Source organism: Gobius niger (assembly GCF_951799975.1).
Source record: "Gobius niger genome assembly, chromosome: 6".
NCBI classification, from domain to species: Eukaryota; Metazoa; Chordata; class Actinopteri; order Gobiiformes; family Gobiidae; genus Gobius; species Gobius niger.
Genome location: NC_136857.1, coordinates 29,079,018 through 29,106,568, shown reverse-complemented (window position 1 = coordinate 29,106,568; position 27,551 = coordinate 29,079,018). Strand labels below are relative to the sequence as shown.

At 44.5% G+C, this 27,551-nt stretch overlaps 1 protein-coding gene across 2 annotated transcripts; it reads left to right on the top strand.

Annotated features, from left to right (window-relative positions):
* The first annotated feature begins 886 nt into the window (after positions 1-886).
* Positions 887-26,421, top strand: LOC306964109 (protein NLRC3-like). 2 transcript variants are annotated; one of them, XM_079558011.1, is made up of 9 exons: positions 887-965; positions 3,133-3,223; positions 4,757-4,836; positions 5,568-7,296; positions 7,376-7,546; positions 8,501-8,677; positions 8,800-8,976; positions 11,316-11,487; positions 26,285-26,421. In XM_079558011.1, exons 2-8 carry the CDS (start codon positions 3,141-3,143, stop codon positions 11,482-11,484), a joined length of 2,586 nt encoding a protein of 861 aa, XP_079414137.1. In that variant the 5' UTR covers positions 887-965; positions 3,133-3,140; the 3' UTR covers positions 11,485-11,487; positions 26,285-26,421. The 2 variants fall into 2 exon arrangements, with proteins under 2 accessions (XP_079414137.1, XP_079414136.1); XM_079558010.1 differs by having other exon boundaries at positions 11,316-11,483; positions 26,278-26,417.
* Positions 26,422-27,551: the final 1,130 nt, after the last annotated feature.

The window sequence follows — 27,551 nt, the reverse complement described above, 5'->3', positions numbered from 1 at the left end:
CATGAGACAGACTCTGTTACTGTTTTTTTCCAATCCAAACATGGAGGGGGCAAATGTTCAGAGATGAGACAATCCAGACTGATCACATGACGTCCAGGAAAAGGGGGGTGGGACTTCCCTAAAGTGACGATGTTCCCCGTTGCAGTATAAATGATTAATGGCACCTTCAGGGACCAGATGTAAACACAGTGCTGATGTCTGTGACCATGGGGTGGGACAAAAACGACTGGCTTTCTCTAAAGGAGACAGATCACACAAATATCAACTTTTGTATTGACCTAAAAAGAATTGAAAATAGAAACGATGCATTCACTTCCGGTCCAAAGCCTGTGAAATTGATCCAGACCTGCCCCTTTTTTCCTCATCACAGATAAATAATGTGTTAAATGAACCCCAGACGAAATACTAACTATCCCCATTATCACGCACGAGTTTAACATTGAGACTGCAGTTACGTGTTAGACCTGAGGTGGCAGTGACGAGCAAAAAAACAAACAAACATCTAGTCCCTTTTTAAGAGTGGACTCAACATGGCGGCGGCCTCTCAGATCGTATTTATGAGTCGTAAAGTGTCACCGAGGCATCACTTGTTTGCACCGCCTACATACACATGATTATTATAGCACCGGATCAGACGCGATTATAGGGAAATGGAAAAAGGATTGGCTTAATGTTTGACAGAGCCTGTACATACTGAGCCTAATGAACAAGTATTGTAATAAGCTACTTTCTGAGAGGACACTGAACGCCTCCATCTGCTTAATCTGGTGTTCAAAAATAGTTGTACTGGGATCTTAAAAAGTCTTAAAATGGTAATGTTTGTCTCCCGGATCCTAAACTACAGTGATATATTTTTCCCTTCTGCTGCTGCTGGAGGAAGTGCCTTATAAGGGCACGCTGTCCTGTACAAACGGGACGCCTGACCCGTACTCTGACTTCATTTCCATCCGAGCTCATTCGCAGAGGTGAGTTTAACTTTTACTGTAAAACTGTCTGATGAGGATTGTTACCGAGTAGAGCAGAGGTCACGGCTGCTCTGTGTTTCCTATCTTTAACTTTTATTGGTAATCCTAATCCTAGATTGTCAGAATGTTATCTTGTGGTTTAGAGATGTACTTGTTAGTCCACAGAACATTTCTTGAAAAGTCAAGTTTTTTGGCAAATGAGAGACGAGCTGTTGCTTCAGATCTTCAGACGTCGCTCTGGGTTCTGGGTTCTTTGGTGACCTCCTGGATGAGTCGTCGCTGCTCTTGGAGTCATTTCAAGGCATTATAGGTTTTCTTATGAGATCTTCAGTGTTGGGCGAGTTACTTTACAATTGAAACATATTCTGTATTAGTAGTCACAGCTTTGAAAATGCAATGTGTTTATATTACATATTACTGTTTCAAAAATGTAGCTGACTTACGCTAGTTTGAGTTACTTCTGAGTTAGTTTTGTCATAATATAAACTGAAAATAGTAATAATGCCACTAAGCAAAAGTGCAGTCAATAATTTCCTTTTCCTTCTTCATCCTCATTCTCTCGTGTTTTGTTTTGACACAACTGCAGATCTTATACACCAGTGTCCTGGATTGTGTTTGCACTTGTAACTTGAGATACTTGAATTGTAATGACTAATGTATTCCCATATTTTGTTTCAGTAATATGTTATATTCCTTAGTTACTGAAAAAAGTGATGTATTTTTGTAACTCGTTACTTTTGTAATGCATGGCTCCCACCATTGGAGATTTTGTAGCCTACTTTATTTGTCTGACTGGTCTAAATGGGATATTTTCCTGATTCAACAAACTTGGTGGTATTCAGGCTTGAGAGTGGCCAAAGAAACTAAACTCACCTTTTCAGAAAATCTGGTTATTCTGGGCTAATCCCAGAGGGGCATTTACTTTTAGATTATTCTTTCCTTTAATAAATGGGATAATCATTTGGAAACGGCATTTTGTATTCACTGGGAATGTCTTTGTGTGATATAAAAGATTGGCTCGATGATCGGAAACGTGTGGTAAATATACACTACCGCTCAACAGTTTGGGGTCACTTAAAATCTCCTTCTCTTTGAAAGAAAAGCTCAGTTTTTTTCCAATGAGGATTAAATTAATCCAACAGTCTGACATTGTTAATGTGAATGCCTATTCTAGCAGGGAACGGGTTTTTAAAGGATCTGTATCATGCTATGGACAGCATTTCTAGGCGCAGCCAGGGGCCGGAGGGTGTCCGGTTTGGGAGCCTCAGGATCTCATCTCTGCTGTTTGCGGATGATGTTGTTCTGATGGCTTCAACGAACCAGGACCTTCAGCTGCTCTGGGGCGGTTTGCAGCCGAGTGTGTAGCGGCCGGGATGAGGATCAGCACCTCCAAATCTGAGGCCATGGTTCTCCACCGGAAAACGGTGGTGGTTTTCAAGCAGAGGGAAGCGCAGCTGCTCAGAGAGCAGGATTCAGGAGGATTGCTGAGAACTGCGTGAAGGAAGCCACAAACCACTCTGGGGGTGTTTTTGATAAGGAAATAGCATAACAACATGGCTAAAAGCTCCAAAAAGTTGATTTAGCATGATATAGGACCTTTAATGGAATACCTACATAGGTGTGCAGAGGTGCATCGCTCCAGTGTTCTCATGGTACATTGTGTTAGACGGTAATGAACTGGCCTTGTGCAAACAAATGTAAGAAATCAGGAAGGGGCATATACTTCCTCATGGCACTGTAAAACTGTTATTGCTCTACAGATAAAACCAAAAAAAGAAACATTATAAATGATAATGATTTCCTATACCCTCAATTACAATCACTTCCTGTTTTGTCCCATTACAACATAATGACAATATGGCTCTTCATTATCCATGCAATAACTTGCTATTTTACGGTCTGGAGCTCTGGATGGAAAGTCATAAATTCACTGTTACCATAGAGATCTGCCATGTTTGTGGGGACTAGCAAACACCACCCTGTCCGTTAACATGTTCAAATATAGTTGTAAAAAGCTGATTAACACATATTTGTTGAATCAAAAGAGTAATGGACGTCATTTACCACAAAATTGCTTCCGACTGCATACAGTATATGTGGAGTGTGTTTTTGGACAGAGTCGCTGCTTTTCTCTTGATGAACTCTTTTCCTCTCCTTGACCTTTCAGACCGAAACATGGAGAGAGCGTGTGAAGATGAGGAGGAGGCTCCGTCTTCACTGGGCCATTCTATAAACCAAGCAGAGGTCACTCAAACACAGTGAGTTCATCGGCAGCTTCAGAGGAGCTACATGGGAAGTGTCTCGTTTTGCTTCCAAACAGTAACAAAGCGAAGGGTGAAGGAGGACTTTATTTTGAGAGAAACTTCCATTGAGATCGGGATTATATTGTCATAACTTGGGCTGAAAAAACGAATCGATTAATCACCGACTGTTTTAGTATGAATGATCATTTTCTGCGATTATCACATCACAAAGATAATGTAGTATATTTTGATGAAAACCCTATTTTTTTTTGTAAATATTTCATAAACATTACCAATCCCATATAAATTTTACAATAACATTTGTAATGTTGATTTAAAGGATTTGACGCGATGTAAAGTTCTACAGGAACCTCCTTCTTCTTATCGTTGACCCGGACGTGTATGTCATCGTCAGCCGTGACAAGGAGCATCCAAACGTATGAGTGCAGTTATAGTGAGGAAAGAAGCCCTTTGTTTCCTTTAATACCTCCTTTAGCAGAAGAACCTCGGGATGTTCCTCATCAGCCCATAAGGAGCAAAGAACAATCCCACAAGCCACTGCTGCCTCCTGAAGGTTTCCAAACTCAAAATACATTTGATTTGTGGCGACTTTCTAAGCACTCAAGGTCGCCTCAAGGAAGACAATGTAAAGTTCAGGCAAATGAAGTATCCTTAGACTTTCCGACATAAAGCAGGTCATGCAGACGTTTTATTATGGAACATCTATGAACTTATGGCAACATTATGCACTTTTGTTCACACTTTACAAGAACAAAACTTAAGCCACATCTGGATTATTTGCATAAGATCCGCTGTGAAAGAACAGACACTAAAGTGAACCAAAGGACAGGATCATTTTGTGCAGTTGTGCAGATATATTTGTCCGGTTTGGTAATTGTTAAACTTGCTGCAGGATATTGTAACTTCCTGGTTGTTCCCTCCGCCTGGTTCGGAGCAGCTGAAGCTCCTGTTCCTCACTGCAAATGGTTCCTCAAGGTCGACCTCATGACGTCGCCCTCAAAAGGTTAAGGAAAAGAGAAAAAAGAGAGGAAAAAAGGAGCTTTCTTGCCACTTTTTAGATGCAGCTAAAACCTGTTTGGAAAATACCATAAAAGAACTCTCTCTCACTTCCATAAGCCCAGCACCAGTTCACTATCAGGCCTCAATTTGTGCATGTGTAAAAGAGGCAAGTTACCCGATAACATCCGGGTTTTCAAAATAAAACACAAAATGATGAAATTAACAGAAAAAACAAATAGAAAAGGGCATTTCTAACTGTTACGTACACACTAGCCAACGGTCTCCAAAATGGTGGCCACTCCTACAGAAGTCATTTGACTGAAAGGCATGTATGTAGAAAAGAAGAACAGACCACTACTCGGAAACCCCTGTAAAAAGTGCTCACTGTAGAAGTTAAATCTCATCTGTTACTAACTACTAAACTTTGAGAATGCAGAATTGTCACATAAAAGTGTACGGGGAAGCAAAATCATTTGAAGCACTTGTGGGAATAACAGTCCAGCTAGTGAATGTGTTTGTCCTCCACAGAGAGGGTCCTGGTCCGGCCCCATCGTCCTGTTGTCTGTGTGGGAGCTGCTCAACACAGTCCTGTCCTCAGTGCGGACCAGGTAATTATCAATACAGACAAAACATTCTACTTCAAATGTGTATGCGTATATTTAGCCTATGAGCTAAAAACACTGGAGACCTACACATTTCTTCTACTGAAACACTAAAGAGGCAGCAGAGCCGGTGCTGGCTCTTCAGTTTGGGCCCTGCCCCACTGTGTAAGCGCCACTAACCATTTGCCACTGTCAGACTGGGATTTAGGACGACACTACGCTATTTTTTTTTTCACTTTTTAAAATGGTAAATGGTCACATTCTTTCACCTGCTCCTGACGGTTATTTCTGTCTTACCACTGAGAATAAGCCTGACAGTAATTCGTTTTACACCAAGTACATTCAAAGACCTGGTTACTAAAAGTAACTGCAAACCACTGTGCTGATTGTGTTTGTAAAGTGTATTTTTTTTTACCTGAACACATTTTTTTTTCTTTGTAAATGTGACATATTCAAGCATTTGACAAAATATTCAACGGCACTCTGATGCGCAAACACCTGCTCATGAAAACGTTTGTACATTTTGGGGTCGTTTTACTGATCGTTGTAGTGATGATTAAGACTGCTGCCACTATGTCTCTTTAGCATTTCTAATGTTTTGGACATGGGTACATTTAGTAAATCAGGCCTGAAGTGTTGATCTACTATTATTCACAACTGGTGGCAGCATATTTTGTTCTACTCTAAATATGCAGGTTATATTGTTTCCTATAATAACTGTGTAATGGTGTGTGCAGGTTCCTATAAGAGCGTTCTGGAGCAGAGGTGTGAGAGTGTGTCTGAAGGAGCTGAAACAGGAGCTACAACTTCTCTGAACAGGATCTACACTGAGCTGTACATCACAGAGGGCCTCAGTGAAGAGGTCAGTACCCAACATGAGGAGAGGCAGATGGAGACTCTCTCCAAGAAGACTGTCCATGACGCTCCAATCAGGTGCCAGGACATCTTTAAAGCCTTACCCTCCGAGCACAAAGCCATCAGAGTGGTGCTGACCTGCGGCGTGGCTGGAGTGGGGAAGACCTTCTCAGTTGTGAAGTTCTCTCTGGACTGGGCCCAGGGCTCAGAGAACCAGGAGCTGGAGCTGGTGGTGCCACTGTCCTTCAGAGAGCTGAACCTGGTCAGAGAGCAGCGCTACAGTCTGCTGACGCTGATACATGTGTTCCACCCATCACTAAAGGAGCTCTCAGCTCAGACTCTGGCCCACAGTAAAGTCCTGTTCATCTGTGACGGCCTCGATGAGAGCAGGCTGTCTCTGGACTTCAGCCGTGAGCTCATCTCTGAGGTCATACAGGAGTCAGAGGTCAGCCAGCTGCTGGTCAACCTCATCAGAGGCTCTCTGCTTCCTTCTGCCCTTATATGGATCACCTCCCGACCTGCAGCAGCCAATCAGATCCCTGCGCGCTGTGTGCACAGGTTCACAGAGGTCAGGGGTTTCATCACTGACCAACAGAAGGAGCAGTACTTCAGGAAGAGGTTCACAGACTCAGAGCAGTGTGACAGAGTGCTCTCCCACATCAGGACGTCCCGCAGCCTCCACAACATGAGTCAGCTCCCAGTCTTCTGCTGGATCACAGCCACCGTCCTGGACCACATGTTGAGAAGCGAGCAGAGCGGACCCCTGCCCCAGACCCTCAGCGACATGTACGCACACTTCCTGTTAGTGCAGACGCAGAGGAAGAGGAAGTACAGCCAGGAGAGCAGCGGCCCAGAGCTGACTCCGGCCGACTGTGAGCTCCTCCTGAAGCTGGGGAGACTGGCCTTTGAACAACTGCAGAGAGGAAACATCATGTTCTACCAAGAAGACCTGCAGCAGGTGGGTCTGGACCTGAGCGAGGCCTCAGTCTACTCAGGACTCTGTACAGAGATCTTCAAACGAGAGAGTGTCGTCTTCAACAAATCAGTCTACAGCTTCATCCACCTGAGCGTCCAGGAGTTTCTGGCAGCTGTTTACCACATTCATACATTTAACAACACAAACATACTCAAGAAATTATTCAAAGGCAACATTACATTGGAGGGGTTCCTCATGAAAAAACTACAAGAATCTTTCCTCTGTCCAAACGGCCGCCTGGACCTGTTTGTGCGCTTCCTCCACGGCCTCACTCTGGAGTCCAACCAGAGGCTTCTGGGAGCTCTGCTGGGTCCATCACAGATCGACTCTAAAACAAGACAAAGACTCATCAACAACCTGAAGAAGATGAACACAAAGGACATATCTCCAGACAGAAGCATCAACATCTTCCACTGTCTGACTGAGTTAAACGACCACTCGCTCCATCAGCAGATCCAGGACTTCCTGAAGTCAGACAGTTTAAAGAAACTGTCTGTGTCCCAGTGCTCAGCTCTGGCCTACATGCTGCAGATGTCAGAGGACGTCCTGGAGGAGCTGTTCCTACAAATGTACAATGCATCAAAGGAAGGACAACTGAGACTGGTCCCAGTTGTGAGGAACTGCCGGAAGGCTGCGTAAGTCCACATGGCTTAAAATTATTATTCATTACGCCTTTTGTTTAATGTCTTTTTTTAATACATGTATATATCATAGATTTTCACATTGTAAACTCTCAAAGATTCACCTTGAAATCGTGGTGTCGGCCCTGAAGTCCAGTCCCTCTCACCTGAGAGAGTTATGCCTGTATGGCTCAGTGGTGAACTCTGAAATGAAGATGGTGTGTGACGGGCTCCAGAGTCCAAACTGTCGACTGGAGAGTCTGACGTAAGTTCTTCTGTATGTGTGCTGTAGTCTCAAAAGGCCGGAGGCTCTCACGGCCTGATTTCAGTGCTACGGCGCTGTAGGACACTACTGCTGTCGCGGTATGTTAATACATCCACAGCAGCAGGAGCTGAGCCTGACTCCAGGGTCATTACAGTCGTTCACTACATTTGATCAATGAGTTTGGCTGATATTATAAAGTGAGACACTGTTCCATTATCCATTGTTATCTTGCACTTATGATACAACAGCACACAACAGTGGTATAAAGTTAATTTAACTCATGAACGTGTTGCCTTTGTTCAAGGTTTTGAGTTGTGGGGATCAGCGTGATGATCAAGCTCAACTTTAGCATTAACAGTGTGATAGGGTGGCGTGAATATGCAGGGCCACACATTCACAAGGACCTGCTCTTCTGGTGCACACGTTGCTCTTAAAAAAACCCTCGGAGCACGCTGGGAAAAAGGCTGGCGCTGATGCCTTTGTGACCCACTCAGTGCTCTTCTATGCACTGGGAGGTAGTTGTGAACACCAAATTAGGCCAGGACGTGTGCGCACACATTTATTATGTGTGTTATGTAATATCCCGAATATTGCATGTTTTGTAAGCACCTTCATGAAAGACCTCAAATGTCTGGTGCCGCCACAGCCTGCGCTAGCTCTCATTAGGACTGGATTTACAACATTGAGTATGGGGACATTTCTTCCATTTACATCATGTCAAATGGGTTTGTAATTCTGAATAAATCAACATTACAATTCAGTAAAACCAATACCTGATTTAAGCACACATGGGACACATATGGTTTATTAAATACTTAAATACTTACATAAAGATCTACCAAGATACCAATTGAATTTGATCTCAAATTGTCACACAAATAGGTGAGTTTTCGGCAGTGGAACAGTTTATCCATCTTTCATTTGTTTCAAATCTCCATACTTTTCTTTGTTCAGATTATACAAGTGCAGTTTGTCAGAATCCAGCTGTTCATCTCTGACCTCAGCTCTGAAGTCCAACCCCTCACATCTAAGAGAACTGGAGCTGCGCAATAACCCAGACGTGAAGGACTCAGGAGTGGAGCATCTGTGTAGTTTCTTGCAGAGTAAAGACTGTCGACTGGAGAAACTGGGGTCAGTTCTCTGTTGCTGTTACACACTTGGCATGTTCCAAGTCTAGTACGATTTTCTGATACAATAAATAATGTGGAGTAGTTTTTTAATCTAATGTTTTACATAATGTGTTCATTATTCAGATTGGCCAATTGCAGTTTGTCAGAGTCCAGCTGTTCTTCTCTGGCCTCAGCTCTGAAGTCCAACCCCTCACATCTGAGAGAACTGTATCTGAACTTTAACAAAAACTTGAAGGACTCGGGAGTGGAGCGTCTCTGTGTTTTCCTGCAGAGCTCAGACTGTCACCTGGATTCTCTGGGGTCAGTTCAAGGTCTTATATCAGATTTGGCAAAGGCCAGATGTACAATGCTGCTCAAAAGTTTGGAAACACTTTTATGTATCAGCTTTTCTTTATTTTCAACACTATTTACATCGTGTGATTCTCATTGAAGACATTAAACTATGAATGAACACATGGGGCGAGATCTTGTGCCTGACGCAGAGATGGTCTTAGTCATAGTGGGTTTTTGGTTGAGCACAAATACATGCTTTTGTGCCTTTGCCGGTAACTTGGGGGCATGGCTTATGGAAACAAGTTGGCCGGTGGAGGTGTGTACTACAAGCAACGCTGACTTCACTTACCTTGACTTACACTTTCATATCCATCCAAGCGTGTGGCACAATGCGAACACGCATGGATAAAAGCAGCTGATATAATGTTTCGTGTAAAGGCTGTATTTACAACATGTGTCAGTGCCACTGCTGATTTACGCTCATCTCAGAGCGAGTGTCTGCATGCAGCTGAGCGAAGGGACAGCTTTATTTCTTTCAGCTTTATTAAACATCCCCCTCGCACCACCCGCAACCCACTGCCTTCCGCAGTGGCGGTCTGGGGAAAGCATGGGGAGGAGGCGCAACAACATCTCCATGCGAGTCTGTCCACCCCCTGTCCTGCCCACTTTCTGCGGCTGGTATGGCACTAAGATTGCAAGGAGCGCCACCCGTCTGCGCAATCGTCTGCTCTACAGCCTGCGCTATGAACCGCAAGATCCGGCCCATCAAATTATACAGGAAACACCACAGTACCCTCACCTGTACTCCTGGAATTTATTTTTGTCAGTAGTGAACCCTGCTCCACCCACCCCCTCCCCTCACCCACGCCCCTCACTCCTCTCATCACACTGCCCTTGTGATACGTTCAAAGACAGAAGGGAAGTATCTATAATCTTGTGTGCAACACACAGTATCAGCAGAATAAATAAAATATGTAGCAAGTAAACATTTTGATGCTTATGTGTGTGTTCAAAACAGGAAACGTGAGTGCTTCTGAGGGCCCTAACAAACAGGGGCTCTTCCAAGACTGAGCCAATGTTGCAATGATCAGGAATAATTTGACTTGATTCAGGCTGCATAGAGCAAGTGCAGGAGGTGGAGTAATCAAAAAGTTAAAAAAAAAAGTTTGAGGCACTCTGTGGCCCGTTTCCGGGTCATGGGGGCAGCTGTTGGAGCTGCCCAAATCACATTGCACCAGCCCCTATGGCTCCTCCTGCAGGTGGTGGGTCCACAGAAGGACGGCCTTATGGTTCTAACCGGGCCTGTTGGTCTCTCATAAGGGGCTTCTGAACCGCTCTTTGTCTGACCCGTCACCTAGGACCTGTTTGCCATGGGAGACCCTACCAGGGGCACAGAGCTCCCAGGATCATACAGGTGCTCAAACCCTCCACCACGTTAAGGTTGGCGGTTCTAGGAGGGGGCACTCTGTTGTATGAAAAAAAAAGTCCTTTAATGGAAAGATTGGACAATCTTATATTTGTGTGTTGCATCGTGAGAGGTGAGGGAGGTGCGGCGCTCGTCTGCTTCAGCGGGACAAAGTTAGCTCGCTGTTTTGAAGGTGGAGCATCTAGCGATGCAATGTGGGAATGCAATCATTCTGGTCTGGCAAAATGGCTTTGGGCAGCTTTAAATTCTTCCAAATCAGCACCCTTTAGTCCTGGAATTTTCTCAGTGAGCTTCATAAGGTCCTGATCTGACATGGTTGGCCTGAAACAGTGCTGTAAAGTGAAAACTGTTTCTGGGACTATACATCGTGAAGCCCATTGAGAAAATGTCAAAAGTTTAAAGCAGTAATCCAAGCAAAAGGGGGCTATTTTGAAGAATTTATTTCACCTTTTTTTGTTTAAAACATTGTTCCATGTGTTCATTCATAAATTAATGCCTTCAGTGAGAATCTACAATGTAAATAGCCTTGAAATAGAATGACTGAATGATTTTGATTCTGTCAATAATTAGTGTTCGAGAATTTTCAAGCCCCTGCACATACCAAGGCACATTGATTAGTGCGTAGCTTCTGTAAGGCTACATCATGCCAAGGGAAACATATACAGTTGGAGGAAAATGTATGTGAACGCTCTGAAATTTCTCACATTTCTGCCTAAATCGGTCATAAAAAATATACAGTCTGCTAAAACTATTCATTCCACAATATTGCAAATTTATGGACATCTACAGTTGGACTTGTATGTATGTTGGGTTTGTAGTTTCGAATATCTGATGAACTATTCACGCCATTAGCAGATTTGGATATAAATGTATGGAGAAAGTGGAAATGCTGTCCTTTTGAATTGTTTTAAGCTGCTCTCATAATGGACTCTTTATTCAGACTGAACGGCTGCAAGCTGTCCTGCTGTTGGTCCCTGATCTCAGCTCTGAAGTCCAACCCCTCCCACCTCAGAGTGCTGGATATGGGACATAACCTCCTGCAGGACTCGTTAATCCAGGGCTTACGTGAACTCCAACAGAGCGTTGACTTTCGACTGGAGGAACTATAGTGAGTATGATGTGCATATGTCTATATTACATGCATGTGTCAGTTCCTCGTATATCCCGACCCGCGCCTTGTCATCCCCACACAGCGCCATTTGTGACCGGTGCATTGGTCAATATCGGTGGAAACGTATCATCCCAAAGACACAGATGTAGGGATGGATGTTCAGACTTTGTGTGAGGAGATGCGTCTTTCCCCTCTTCTATACTCTAGGGCTGCAACTAACGATTATTTTATAATCGATTAATCTATCAGTTATTTTTGCGATTAATCGAGTAATCTCTTGGCTGTGAATGGTGTAGGAAAATTGTATTTTTTCTATTTTTTTTAATCACATATAGCTTAATTGGCGCTGCTTGAAGATGTTTTGATGGAGTAAACTAAAGGGAAATGTTTGTTGGAGGCTCTATTCCTGAAATTTACAATGAACAATATGTACACAGACCTTAACTATATAAACCAAGTAGGATTTCATCAAAAATACTACATTTTTGTGTCATTTTTGCTCCATTTTAGTCTGTGTGAACCAGAAAGCGATTAATCGATTACTAAAATAGTTGTTGGCGCATTGAGTTGCCTTGTGTACGAAATGCGCGGTATAAATAAAGTTGCCTTGCCTTGCCTTGCCTTGTCGACTATTTCAATAATCGATTAGTCGTTTCAGCTTTACTATACCTCTTTATTTGCTGATGATTTCTTATGTTTTTCCTGATGAATGAACTGAGAGACTTCATGCTCGATGCCTGGCCCGTGTTTCTTTTACTCCTCTTCCTCATTGTTCTCATTGGATAGGTTTTTGTTTGTCAGCTGCATTCCTAAAACACTGGTCAATACTATTCAATCACAGTGACCTCAGTGTGGAAGCCACTTCTATCCTCTCTCGCCTTGTCTCCTTTTAACCTCACCATGTCTCCTTCTCTCCCTCCTTCTCTTTCTACATAAATTAAGATTTTTTGGTATCTTTTGTAAATAGCACGAGGTGTAAATGTGAAAATGGAAAGGTTTTATCTGACGGACTAAATAAAGGTCTGGTTAAAGGGACTATGCAGAGTTTCAAAATGTTAAACGTATGTGTTTTCTGCCCCCTACTTGCTCCAGCAATGTCCAAATGTGTAGAATGAGCCCAGACCTGTTCACCACAACTGTCGCTAAAATCCTGCACTGTCACTCAAAAAGTCCAAAGTGCCGTCACGCACAAGCTTAACATAGAAACTGCAGTTACGCATAAGACCTGAGGTGGCAGTAGCGAGTATAAAAATGCCAACTTCCATCTAGTCCCTTTTAAAAAATCAAATCTTCCCCCCTTGTTTCACCCACTCACCCCCCATCACTTGAAGACGCTCATTTCCCGTCTGTGTCTTCTTCTGTCCTCAGCTGCAGTCCATGTATCTGTTGGTAAATCCCTGTAAACTGGGTGTGTGGTGCTGGTGCTGGGCCGCCAGGAGTCGCTGTGGCCGGACACACGTGGTGTTCGGAGGGGATTTCCCAGCACCGGGCAGAAGAGCTCAGGAGGTCTGACCAGACGGCAGCATCCATCTGAGGAGGAGAGCTATCACCACGAGGAGCAGGGACTTGGGCTTTTTATGCTGTGCCTTTTGTTAATAAACAGAGAGTCGAGTGCCTGTTGGCAGAGCCGAACACCACTGTTATATATCCACTGACTGGAGCACATGGACCAGACTCAGCCCTGTCCACACCTCACACTCTCACTGACCTGGACAACAGACTGAAACTACACTCCATTCTCCCCTGGACACTGTCTGACCATTGTTAGACACAACATTGTATATAAAGAGTTAATCTACAGTCATGTCTGTCCTCCGTACACGCTGCAAGACAAGTTCTATTGTGTCGACTCCAGTCCCAGTTAAAGCGGTACTAAGTAACTCTTGCCCCTAGAGGCCATAAGCGCAACTGCAGGTGTTGTAGCAAGTTACGATTTTTTTTAACTTATTAATTGTCTTGGAGAGTAAATACTACGCTGACAGGAAAGGCGAAGGGAGAGAGGGATATTGTGCATCCAATTATACAATGGAAATATTTTTTTCACTCAAACATGGCTGTAAATACTGTTTAAAGTGATGCTAGCCCGCAGTTAGCTTGGCCCGTTAGCCTGTTAGCTTCTTCTTCGTGATTCCATTAGTGTGTATTGGTGGCTCCGGTCCGGTGGCAGTCAAATTGCAAACAAGGTTTTCTGGCCAGAGACACCAGGGGGAGATGAAAGACCCGCCAATCATCCCATAAACACTTGTATTACCCCCACAGGGACTACGGAAAGGATTTATTAAGGTAAACACGTCACTTAGTACTGCTTTAAGCGAAATAAATCCAAGCTACAGATCTTTACAGATGGAAAGTAAATGGCCCCATCTGACGGACAGAGACACCAACTACACACAGTAAATTGTATCGAGGGGATCATAAAAAGAGAATTACTGCATGATTTGTACTTTATAATGTCAGTTCTTACTCTGTTGTCTGTTTTAATCGTGTTATTATTTCATTGCGCACTTGTGCTGTAATCTTTACAAGCTAAATATGGCGTCCCTAATAAAACAATAAACAGTTAGAAAACTTTGTCCATTTTCTTGCCCTCTTCACAAGGGTTTTGTAAGTTCGGAGTTGTGAAAATAGGGAAATATCTGGTAGTCTGGTTTTACGTAAGAAGAAGAAGAGATACGCACTTTTAAACCACACAGTCTGATCACGTGACTTCAAGGAAATTGGGGAGGGTGTTCTCTTTTTATTGCTATGCTTTATCAGTGACTTCTAGACTTTAACAACAAATACAAACTCTGTGTTTCAAGTGTGAGTACAGTGTAGAGCACATAAACGTACTGTGTTAAGCCAGCTCTTGTTAGACAAAGTTCCGGTTTGGAATCCCATTTAGTAAGCTGATTATTTGTAACTTCAGACTGAGGTTAGACCGGATTTCCTGTTGTTAAACTGAGGTTCACGCCTCAATTTGTCTTTCTCAACCCAACTTGGTCACATAGAAAGAGCACTGAACATAGAGCTGTCAACTCTCACACTTTCATCTGTTATCTCCATAGACTGTGTAAATCATGTTTTCTCACGCCTTAATGGAATTCCTCACATATTGAAGAAATGAAAACATCTATGTGTTTAAGTCAGGGATTCTCAACCTGGGGGTCGGGACCCACTAGGGGGTCGCAAGACAAATTTGGGGGGTCGCCAGAGCATATAGATAAAATATATATTTTAATATTATTATTATCATGGTGTCGTAGCATACATGCTATTTTACCAGGGTGCCATTATTTGATCTAAATTTAATTCATTTTTGTTATAGCCATTGTTTTTTCTTTTTTTTTTAAGAGTTATATAAGGTTAACCTCTTAACTCCCATCTGAACAGAGAGGATCTTTTTCCTCACGTCATCAGATTTTTTTTCCATCATTTTTTTGTTGGGTATTCAACTCATTTTTGTAACTTTTTTATCATTTTTGGTCACATTTTTGTCAATTTTTTATCCATTTTTTGTCAAATTTTTATCACATTTTTGTAATTTTTGTGTCACATTTTTTTCATTTTTTCGTAAATTTTTTATCAAATTTTTGTAATTTTTTTGTTACACTTTGGTCATTTTGTTGTCACATTTTTATCAAATTTTAGTCATTTTTTGTCAATTTTTGTCATTTTTTTTTGGTCAATTTTTTGTCATTTTTTCGTCCATTTTTGGTCAATTTCTTGTGACATTTTTGCCACTTTTTCATGAATTTTTCATCACTTTTTTGTCACATTTCCATCATTGTTTTCGTCTCAGTTTTGTTGCTATTTTCACAGCTTTTTTCCAGAAGCTTTTGGATTGGGGTAAAGCCAAATTGGAGAAAATGCGCTCGGCTCAGGTGGGAGTTAAGGGGTTAATGTCCCTGTTTTTCCCATGGTCTGACCCGGGTGGGGTCACGATCCTAATTAACTGTTATAATGGGGGTTGCGACTCTAAAAGGTTGAGAACCAGTGGTTTAAGTGAATGATCCTCTCTCCCTCGGGCCCTCCTGCCTGTGTGTGTGAGTCATTGATCTATTACGTACGAGTTTGTCTCTACTTGCGACTCTTTCACAATGCACATGATGCACAGGATGATGATGATGATGCTGTGTAGGCGGGACTATACGCTGCCAAGGGAAGTTCACATATTGGATGTCAACATACATGAACGACAGAAATCTAAAACAACACGGCCCTAAAACAGCTGTGAGACATAATTGTGAGCAGCGAGAGTGAAGATGGACCGGGCTGGAGCAGGAGAAACGATCAGGGACGTGGATATTTCTGCCCATCTTCTAAAGTAAGTGTTTGGCAAAGTTAGTTGTTGCTGCACTAGCTGAGTCTGTTTTCTGCCAGGTTAGAAACAGAATAAAACACTCTTAGTGAGCTAAAGCCAAAGCCCAGGGCAGGAGAACAACACCTTATTTAACAGGGCTGGGACGATCCACTTTTGTCACGATCCAATACATATCACGATACCCAGGGGCCGATACGTATTGCGATACAGTAATTATAATAAGTGATATGTTTACCTTAACCCTTTAATAGTTTGCTCATCCGTTTGGTAGAGCACGCTTTATTAAATCATGTGTTGTTTCTAATTCTGCCTATCTCTACCATTCTCTACCAAGTGTGTAATACTTAAAATATTCAGTTTAGATCAAGTCTAGACTAGTTTATGCTGGTTTGGACTGGTTTAGATCAAGTTAAGACTGATTTATGCTTCTTTTGACAACTTTTAGACTGGTTTAGACCAGGTATAGATTGGTTTAGACTGGTTTAGACCAGTTTTAGACTATTTAAATCAGGTTTGTACCGGTTTAAAAAATAATAATTTTGTTGAGTTTTGTAGAATTTTAACATTAAAGTGTTAAAATGTGTCATGTGTCCAAACTTTATAAACCAAATGCCATTTGACATCTACTGACTGAAAAGGGCATTAACACAAAATGTAACAAAGTGCTGCGTAACTGCTATTATTGTTAGAAAATATTGCGATACTTGATAAAGTATCGATTCTTGGTATTGCAGCACAAAGTATTGCGATCCAGGTCTGATCAGATATTTTGTCCCAGCCCTATTATTTAAGAAGAAGAAGAAGAAGAAGAAGAAGAAGATTTTTATTTATATAGCGCCTTTTCACAGACATATAGTCACAAAGTGCTTTACATGAGACAGTTGTACATTCACTCCATACTCGGTGGTGGAAAGCTACTTTTTTTTGTAGCTTCAGTTTCCCCTGGGGGAGACTGTCAGAGGCGCTTTCGCAACTACACACATCTGCGCCAACGGACCCTCTGACCACCACCATACATTCACTCACACACATCATTCATCCTGGCCTATTGTGCATGTTTTTACGGATCAAACATGACAGCAGCAGACGCGACGCTATTTTTCGATCGAGCTTTAGGCCGTGTTCTAAATAGTTTAGCTCGAATGTTTACAGCGGGTACGTCATATGTCATCGGATACGATGATACGATTGGCTGTGCTACGTGCAGACGCATGATTGACATTCGTAGCGCCCCGTAAACCACACCTCTCCTACGAGAAAATGAATTGGTGGTCCCCAGACTAAATATCACTTGTGATTTTAGTCTGGCGTCAGCCAGGCTAGGACAAGGGCGCAATTGGGCCTGTGGATCCCCTGCAGGATCCAAGGTTTTTTATTCACGTTACTTTCTGGTCCCGAAAACTACCGGGATCTGTGTCCCGTGTTGAACCTGAGAGGTCTCAACATGTTTTTAAAAGTCTTGCCATTCCACATGTTGCGCACCACGGAAGTGCTTTGAGCTATAGCGAGGGGCGAATGGTTCACCAGCATCGATCTGAAGGATGCGTATTTTCACGACCCGATCGCTCCTCCTCATTGGAGGTTTCTGCGCTTCGTGTTTCAAGGCCGCCATTTTCAATTCAGGGTTCCCCCGTTCGTTCTCTCATTGTCCCCCATTTGTTCATGCAATTTGTAGCAGCAGCGTTGGCACCGTTACAGGCACGGGGTTTGAAGATACTTCCCTACATAGACGATTGGCTGGTTTGTGCACCGTCCCGCGCACAGGCTATTCGGGACATGGAGACTGTCCTTGCGCACATACACCGGCTGGGGCTCAGGGTGACTCTCCCCAAGAGCAACTTGGTTCTGACCCAGGTCACGTTTTTTTTCTGGGGATTGCTCTCGACACGGTCTCAATGACCGCTCGACCCTCCCCTTGGCGGGTCGAGGGTATCATGGAGGCCCTCTCTGCGTTTCGAGGGGCCAGCAGGTTGTCTTTTATCAAATTCCTGCGGCTCTTATCGGTTTCCAGTGTGGTTCCCCTGCAAATATGGCGGAACGACCGGCATCTAGATCCGGATCCATTGCAACTTTCACACCGGCGTGTGCCGTTGCTAGTGTTGCGTCAGTGGCGGCTCTGGCTCCATGGAGGGACAGGCTTTGGCTCGAGCACGGCGTCCAACTGGGGGCTTGTCCGTCTCGGCGAGAAGTTGTGTTTACAGCTGCGTCGTCCACAGGCTGGGGTGCGATGTGGCAGTGCCGGATGGAGCAGGGTGCGTGGTCCTCTCTGTCGATGCAGGAACACATAAATGTCTTGGAGATGCTTGTGGTGCATTTAGCACTTCGTCATTTCCTGCCGTATCTGCGGGGCCAACATGTTTTAATAAGGTCAGACAACATGTCTGTGGTCTGCCACATGAACCACATGGGGGGAACCAGATCAGTCAGGTTGACGCAGGTGACGGGTCAGCTACTCACGTGGGCATGGCCTTGATTGGCGGGATTGCATGCGACTCAGATACCAGGACCGCAAAATCAGGTGGCCGATTTCCTGTCCCATCATTCGATGCCGGCCTGGGGGTGGATGCTCCATCCGGAGGTGGTGAACCTAATTTGGAGGTCCTTCGGCGGGGCGGAGGTGGATCTCTTCACCTCGAGAGATGCGAACCATTGCCCTCTCCGGTTCTCTCTGGCAGATGCCTCCAGCCCGATGGGCCAGAACGCGCTGGCCCCAGCTCCTCCTGGTGGCTCTATTCTTGCTGGGGAGGACTTGGTTTCCGCTGCTGCGCAGGCTTTGTTGCAACTTGCTACTGCGTCTCCCTTGCAGGGCAGACCTCACAGGCACAGCTCTGCAGCTATTGAAGTCTTACATTTTAAATCGAACTTTCTCTGTGGCCATTGGCAAATATACCTAATTTTCAACAGAATTAAGATATGGTGTCGCACAGGGCTCAGTCCTCGACCCCTTTTTTTTTTTTTAATATATATGCTGCCACTTGGCCAACTAATTGAATCCTGTGACATTTTGTATTATTTCTATGCAGATGGCATTCAATTGTGTCAGCCCATTCAGTCATTAATTTCTTCTAGTTCAAAACGTGATGTGTGTGTCTCCACAGAGAGAGTCCTGGTCCGGCCCCATTGTCCTGTTGTCTCTGTGGGAGCGTCCTGAGGGATCCAGTCTCCTCCAGCTGTGGACACTGGCTCTGCAGACACTGTTTGTCTTCCACCTGGGACCAGAGCAGTTCAACACAGTCCTGTCCTCAGTGTGGACCAGGACTGAGCCTCCACAGCACTTTACAGAGTGAGACCTGTTCACACCAACACTGGACATGGAACACTTATTTGTTTCTCTCTGTATATGTTGAACCATCTTCAGGTCCTGGACTTTGAGCTTCATTCTAACTGTGTAATGGTGTGTGCAGGTTCCTATAAGAGCGTTCTGGGGCAGAGGTGTGAGAGTGTGTCTGAAGGAGCTGAAACAGGAGCTACAACTTCTCTGAACAGGATCCACACTGAGCTGTACATCACAGAGGGCCTCAGTGAAGAGGTCAGTACCCAACATGAGGAGAGGCAGATGGAGACTCTCTCCAAGAAGACTGTCCATGACGCTCCAATCAGGTGCCAGGACATCTTTAAAGCCTTACCCTCCGAGCACAAAGCCATCAGAGTGGTGCTGACCTGCGGCGTGGCTGGAGTGGGGAAGACCTTCTCAGTTGTGAAGTTCTCTCTGGACTGGGCCCAGGGCTCAGAGAACCAGGAGCTGGAGCTGGTGGTGCCACTGTCCTTCAGAGAGCTGAACCTGGTCAGAGAGCAGCGCTACAGTCTGCTGACGCTGATACATGTGTTCCACCCATCACTAAAGGAGCTCTCAGCTCAGACTCTGGCCCACAGTAAAGTCCTGTTCATCTGTGACGGCCTCGATGAGAGCAGGCTGTCTCTGGACTTCAGCCGTGAGCTCATCTCTGAGGTCACAGAGGAGTCAGAGGTCAGCCAGCTCCTGGTCAACCTCATCAGAGGCTCTCTGCTTCCTTCTGCCCTTATATGGATCACCTCCCGACCTGCAGCAGCCAATCAGATCCCTGCGCGCTGTGTGCACAGGTTCACAGAGGTCAGGGGCTTCATCACTGACCAACAGAAGGAGCAGTACTTCAGGAAGAGGTTCACAGACTCAGAGCAGTGTGACAGAGTGCTCTCCCACATCAGGACGTCCCGCAGCCTCCACAACATGAGTCAGCTCCCAGTCTTCTGCTGGATCACAGCCACCGTCCTGGACCACATGTTGAGAAGCGAGCAGAGCGGACCCCTGCCCCAGACCCTCAGCGACATGTACGCACACTTCCTGTTAGTGCAGACGCAGAGGAAGAGGAAGTACAGCCAGGAGAGCAGCGGCCCAGAGCTGACTCCGGCTGACTGTGAGCTCCTCCTGAAGCTGGGGAGACTGGCCTTTGAACAACTGCAGAGAGGAAACATCATGTTCTACCAAGAAGACCTGCAGCAGGTGGGTCTGGACCTGAGCGAGGCCTCAGTCTACTCAGGACTCTGTACAGAGATCTTCAAACGAGAGAGTGTCGTCTTCAACAAATCAGTCTACAGCTTCATCCACCTGAGCGTCCAGGAGTTTCTGGCAGCTGTTTACCACATTCATACGTTTAACAACACAAACATACTCAAGAAATTATTCACAGGCAACAAAACATTGCAGGAGTTCCTCATAAAAAACCTCCAAGAATCGTTCCTCAGTCCAAACGGCCGCCTGGACCTGTTTGTGCGCTTCCTCCACGGCCTCACTCTGGAGTCCAACCAGAGGCTTCTGGGAGCTCTGCTGGGTCCATCACAGATCGACTCAAAAACAAGACAAAGAGTCATCAACAACCTGAAGAAGATGAACACAAAGGACATATCTCCAGACAGAAGCATCAACATCTTCCACTGTCTGACTGAGTTAAACGACCACTCGCTCCATCAGCAGATCCAGGACTTCCTGAAGTCAGACAGATTAAAGAAACTGTCTGAGTCCCAGTGCTCAGCTCTGGCCTACATGCTGCAGATGTCAGAGGACGTCCTGGAGGAGCTGAACATAAACATGTACAATGCATCAGAGGAAGGACGACTGAGACTGGTCCCAGCCGTGAGGAACTGCAGAACGGCTCTGTAAGTCCAGATGGAACATTAAAGCTGTAACATGGACCATATTGTTCTGATTATAAAAGTGTCACTGGCCTCACAGGCAGCAGCTCTGCTTTGTTTAATGCCTTTTAACTTATTATTTTACAGATTTTTTGGTTGTAAACTCTCAAAGGTTCATCTTGAAGTGGTGGCGTCGGCTCGGAAGTCCAGTCCTTCTCACCTGAGATATTTATACCTTTATAAGGACTCAGTGGTGAACTCTGAAATCAAGGTGTTGTGTGACGGACTCCAGAGTCCAAACTGTCGACTGGAGACTCTGCTGTAAGTCCCTCTCTTTGCTCTAATAGTATTGTCCACTCACTTTCACCTGGCTCAGTCTGACCATTTCAGTGCTTCAATTGCCTTCACTACAAAGCAGCTGTATTCATCAAGTCCAATTAACAAAATATGAACAGAATATAAACTCACACGGAGAATGCGGAGGCAAAATCCTCGACTACTTCATCCATGATTAGTTTTGGCTAATGTTAATGTTAATTAAACCAACAACATAGTGGTGCGAGTGACGTAACCTTGTCATTTCTCATGGCGGTCGTGATTGCTCGGCCGTAGCCGCCAATCAGCAACTTGTTTTACCCTGTATGGCCAGACCCACCTTCTTTCGTGCAGAAAAGAAGTGGCTGTGGTTTGTTAGGCTACAAAACTGTGCAGCTCTAGTTTAGATGGAAGTTTAGATGGAGTGTTTTAGTTTATATCCTTTTATTTCAGGCTAAACTGTTCAAGTGAAGTCATTTTAGGAACAATTCTCTTCACGTTGCCCCATTGACAGAAAATGTGACATAAATAATAAAGACTCCCTGTCCAGTCTGATGAACGAGGCCTAACACCATGTACTTTATTGACTCTTGTGAAATGTGTCTAACAGAGAGCATCAAATAAGAAACATTCCCACATCATTAATGCTCACATTCACATTCCACTTTCAGCATTTGATCTAAAAGATGGAAAAGAGTGGAGTTTTTCATCTGTTGAGTCTGCCCTGTATCTTCTCCCTGAGAGAAGGAGATTATATTCAAATAAATACTTTTAAACTTATCCAAACGGCTCAAATCAAGTGAAATCTGGTGAATTCACATCATTGTAACTAGTGAAGATATGGCTTTATGCAAAGTGTCTGAAAACAGAGAAAGGTTTGTCTCAGACAGAATCTGACACTGAATGAAAACTGAAATATCAGGTCGTCAGCACAATCTCATATGAGCCTCTGTTACAATCAATACGTTCAAATAGTTTCCATCCTTCTGCTTGGCGACTTTAATTTTCACATCGACAATAGTAACTCCAAGCCTGCTGCTGAATTCCTGGACCTTCTGAACTGTTTCAACTTCACTCAACAAGTCAACTTCCCAACTCACACCCGAGGCCATATCCTAGATCTGGTTTTCTCCACTGGCTTCACAATCAACGACCTGTCCAGCCATAACCTACACATATCAGATCACCTGGCCATCACATTTGACATGAACACTTCCTGTCCCCAAATCAAAACGTGAAATAGCTTTCCGGAACCTCAAATCCATCGACCCTTCGGCTCTCTCTGTTCTACTCACTACTAAACTGGAAAACTCCCCTCCCCCACCGTCTGACAACCCATCTGAACTGGTCACCCACTACAACGACACTCTTTCCTCGTGTCTTGATGTACTGGCTCCTACAAAAACAAAAACGGTCTCCTTTACTCACACTGCCCCCTGGTACACCCCTGAGCTCCATAAAATGAAATCCCATAAACGCCAGCTTGAGAGACTGTACAAGAAGTCTGGTTTATCTGTCCATCTCCAAACCTACACAGACTACATACAGCAATACAAAGATGCCCTAAATTCTGCCCGTTCCAATTACTACTCAAACCTCATCCACTCTGGCTCCAATAACCCCAAATCTCTTTTCTCAACAATCAATTCACTTCTGAAGCCGCACGACAACATCTCCTCATCCTTTACCACAGCCAAATGCAATAGTTTTCAATCTTTCTTCCAGTCCAAAATAGACACCATTTACGGTTCCCTCGATCTCTCCTCTGCTCACTCAGCTCCCCCCGATTCACCTCCCATCGGCAATCAGCAGCTCTCAGATTTTACGCCCATCTCCTCTGTTCAACTGACAAAACTTCTATCAGGCATGAAAATTCCCACTTGCTCCCTGGATCCCATCCCCTCTCCTCTCATCAAAACCTGCCTCCCCACAATTTCTCCTCTGATCAAAAATATCATAAATGCCTCGCTTACCTCAGGATCTGTTCCACAGTGTCTCAATCTGGCTGCCATCACCCCAATACTAAAAAAACCTAGTCTCGATCACGACAACCCTGCAAATTTCCGGCCCATATCCAATCTTCCATTTCTGTCCAAAATTCTAGAGCGTGTCATTGCTGCTCAACTTCAAACCCATCTCAACTCCAATAGTCTGTTCGAACCATTTCAGTCCGGTTTTCGCCCGAAACACAGCACCGAAACAGCCCTGCTAAAAGTCACAAATGATCTCCTGCTCTCCTCAGACTATGGCCACCTCAGCATCCTCATCCTCCTGGACCTCACCGCAGCATTCGACACCATCAGTCACTCCACCCTCCTGTCCCGCCTCAAATCCAACCTCAACATCACTGGCTCTGCTCTGTCCCGGCTTCAGTCCTACCTCTCAAACCGGCAACAGTTCATCCACATCAACCGCTGCTCCTCCTCCATCGCCCCCCTATCTCAGGGTGTTCCCCAAGGTTCGGTGCTTGGTCCTCTCCTCTTCATCCGCTACATCCTCCCTCTTGGCAACATCATCCGACGTCACGGCCTTGACTTTCACTGCTACGCTGATGACATACAGGTCTACGTCTCCACCACATCCATAGACTCCAATATCCTCTCCACCCTCACCCACTGCCTGAGCGACATCAAAACCTGGATGAAACACAACCTTCTTAAACTAGACAGTGACAAAACAGACATCATCATCATCGGTCCAAAAAAACATCACCAAATCTGCTCAAGACTTCTGCCTCAATTTCGACAGCACCGCCGTCACTCCGTCCCCACTCATCCGCAACCTCGGTGTTCTCCTCGACCCCACTCTTTCCTTCGAACCCCACATCAAGCAAATAACCCGGACTGCTTTCTTCCATCTCAAAAACATATCACGACTCCGCCCATCCCTCACTTTCTCTGCCGCTGAAACACTGATTCATGCCTTCATCACATCTAGAATCGACTACTGCAACAGCATCCTCTACGGCTCACCATCCAAAACCCTCAATAAACTCCAGTACATCCGAAACTCCGCTGCCCGCCTCCTCACGCACACTCGCTCCCGTGAACACATCACCCCTGTCCTTCAGAACCTCCACTGGCTCCCCGTCCCTCAACGCATCCAGTTCAAGGTCCTCCTCATCACTTTCAAAGCCCTCCATAATTTGGCCCCTCTATACCTCACCGACCTCCTCCACCATCACACTCCATCTCGCTCCCTCCGCTCCTCCAATGCCAACCTCCTGTCCCTCCCCTGTGAGACCAAGCACCGAACCCGGGGAGACAGAGCCTTCTCCATCGCCGCCCCCACACTCTGGAACTCACTGCCCCCACCGCTCCCTGCCTGTTCTGACCTCCTCACCTTCAAGAAAGAACTCAAAACTCACCTCTTTAAAAAAGGATTTTAATATTGAATAACTGCCATCTATTTTAATGTGCTAATTTGTGATTTTATTCTTGTTTTCTGTAAGGCGTCTTTGAGTGTCTTGAAAAGCGCTATACAAATAAAATGTATTATTATTATTTTATTATTAGTTTCATCGTCTGTTCATCATTTATTCTTTATTCAGATTGACCTACTGCAGTTTGTCAAAGTCCAGCTGTTCTTCTCTGGCCTCAGCTCTGAAGTCCAACCCCTCACATCTGAGAGAACTGAGTCTGTCTGGAAACAACCTGAAGGAGTCAGACGTCCAGGAGCTGCGTGAACTCCAACAGAGTCCTCACTGTCGACTGGAGGATCTACAGTGAGTATATACTATAGTGTAGTTAAGACCTGAGGTACTTAACTAAAAATAAATAACCAAAGAAAACGCAGATAAGGATTTGTAAAAATGGACAGAGACAGTGCTTTTGAAATATGTAATTAAATGTTTATTTAAAACGACAAGGAATGAAATGTTGAAAAGTATCTATTCATAAGATTAATAATTAGATTAAAATGGCCAATATTAAAAAGCACGATCACAAATAAAACCTTGCAGCCCCTGGGCCAGAACCAAAGGATATCTGGAAAACACAGATAAACATTCGAAAACAACCAAACATGAATGGCTTGAGAGGGGGTAGCCCCACCCCAAACAAAACGGAAAGGGCTACACACAAACACACACTCACTAAATAACAAAAATCCAAAGTGCAAAATAGAATAACGTGCCAAATCCCCCACCCAAGCACATCCAAGGAAACTGAAATCTAAAGACTAAAAGACCCAGGGACTGCTAAACATAACTGGTGCAGAGCTAAAAGGGTTTAAAAAGCTACGAAATACAAAAATAAGCTTAAATTAAACCAAAAAGAAACCCCAAAAAGAACTCTAAACAAAACAGTAGCAGGCTAAAATCTGCAATTAAAATGGAAACAAACGTTAAAACCGAAATACAATCAATGTAAACAAAATAATAAAACGCTTGTCCCACCTGAAAACTGCTCTAAAAAGGGGAAAAAAGCCGCCACCGGAGTTCGTTAAAAGCTCTAAAACCAGAAGGATAAATGAACATTAAAATACTAAAACCGAGCGAGAAGTTAAAAACACACCTGTCACCAGCCAGCAGCAGTCGAGAGCGAGTGCCAGGCGCGGGGGAGATTTAAAGAGGCAACTTCCGCCATTAGGCAGGAAGCGGCCTCTCCCAATGATTACGGCAGGGGGCACCCGAGTGTCCGCTACATAGTGAACAGGAGTGGATCAGAGCAGAGTCTGGTTTGGCTGATCTCAGTGAATGTGGCTCTGCTGAATCCACATGAAACAGTCCCAAACTGCCCCTCCTGATGCTGCAGTCCAGCCTCCTGTCTCAGGTTCCATTGGACAAAACATAAGGACTGTTGGACTCTGTTTAGGCCAGTCTGCTCTGATTGGTCACTGCAGCTTCCTCAGTCCTTACTCCCATTATTACAGGATTTGTAAAACAGCACGTCGACCTGGGACTGATGTGATGGTCACAAATCACTGGAACATGTTGGAAAATGTCATCAAACGGACTACATTTCATTTTCTTAAACCATCCTTCGAAACCCCAGACTATTACACACTGAAGTGCACTTTCTGTTGCTGCTAAATGACTAATGACTGTTTCTCTTCTCTTTACAGATGGAAGGACTAACCAACCATTGTCCTGAGTGTTGATCCTGGACAGAGGGAGCTCATGGACCAGACTCAGCCCTGTCCACACCTGACATTTACTGTGTCCTCTCACTGACCTGGACAACAGCTCTGAAACTACACTGAGACATTCTGCTTCCATTCTCGCTCCGACAGAGTCTTACCATCGTTAGACACCACATTTTAGATCAAGAGCTGAAGACAAGTCCTGTTTACTGTATTGAGCACATTTCAAAAACACTCCTAGTTCACCAAAGAGCTTTACAAGTTCTTTTGAGGCGACTCCAGTTCTAGTTTAGTCCTGGTTTAGTGTTAGCATCAGATACCTCGTGTATCTCCGACCTTGTCATCCCCACACAGCGCCATTTGTGATTGGTGCGGAGCCGAATCAAGCAGCTTCAACTTTTTAAACCAAGTGTACATGCAAATCCTCACCCACCCACATGGGGGCAGCAGAGGGGCACAGATCGTAGTCATGCAGTTGGTTAAGTTTAGTGGTTTATTTGCTCGGGATAGTGCATGTTAATGAACATTTAGCCTTGGGCTCATTTCCATTCCAACCTACGCAGACGAAACTCCACACAGAAAGGCCCCGTCCAGGTGGGAATCGAACTATTCTTTTACAGGGCCCTGGGCATAGGCGACCCAGGCAGCAGCACATTAATGGGGTGTGAGCTTAAGAACAATTTTCAAAAGTGTCTCCTTTGATATAAACAACTTTTACTTTTGTAAGACACATTTATTATTGTGAATAAATCAACATTAAAATCTTCAAATCCATGTTTGATTTGTTCATGTTTAATTAAACTCTATCTGTAACTCTCATGAAATATTAAAAACTAATCCTGTGTGCACTATCTTTAAAGGGGGGGTCTTATGCAAAATGGACTTTTTCAAGCTTTACATCATGTTATTGTGTCATTCCCTCATTAAAAACATGCCTGAAGTGTTGCCTTGGCACATTCACGAGTAATCTGTAAAAACTCTGATGGCGGCCATTTTAGGGACAGGTTTGCCTGAGTCCTCCTAGGAACGCCCCCACCTCCTGGAGACGCCTCCGAGCTTTCATCACCAGCCGAGTAACCAACCACTGCTCCTCAGCAGAACCCCCTCCCCACTGATGCCACAGACAGCGTGTGGAGGGGGCGTGTCGGAAAGACTCAGAGGCTCTTAAAGAGACAGAGGCCTATTTCAAGACATTCACTACAGCCATTTTGAGAGAGCAATTTTATACAAGGCAGTTATTTTAATTTACTGCATTT

Coding starts and splice junctions, on each gene's coding strand:
- LOC306964109 (XM_079558011.1), top strand. CDS start 3,141: ATGGAGAGAGCGTGTGAAGATGAGGAGGAGGCTCCGTCTTCACTGGGC. Junction 7,547..8,500: donor TGTCGACTGGAGAGTCTGAC/GTAAGTTCTTCT, acceptor TTCTTTGTTCAG/ATTATACAAGTGCAGTTTGT. Junction 8,678..8,799: donor TGTCGACTGGAGAAACTGGG/GTCAGTTCTCTG, acceptor TTCATTATTCAG/ATTGGCCAATTGCAGTTTGT.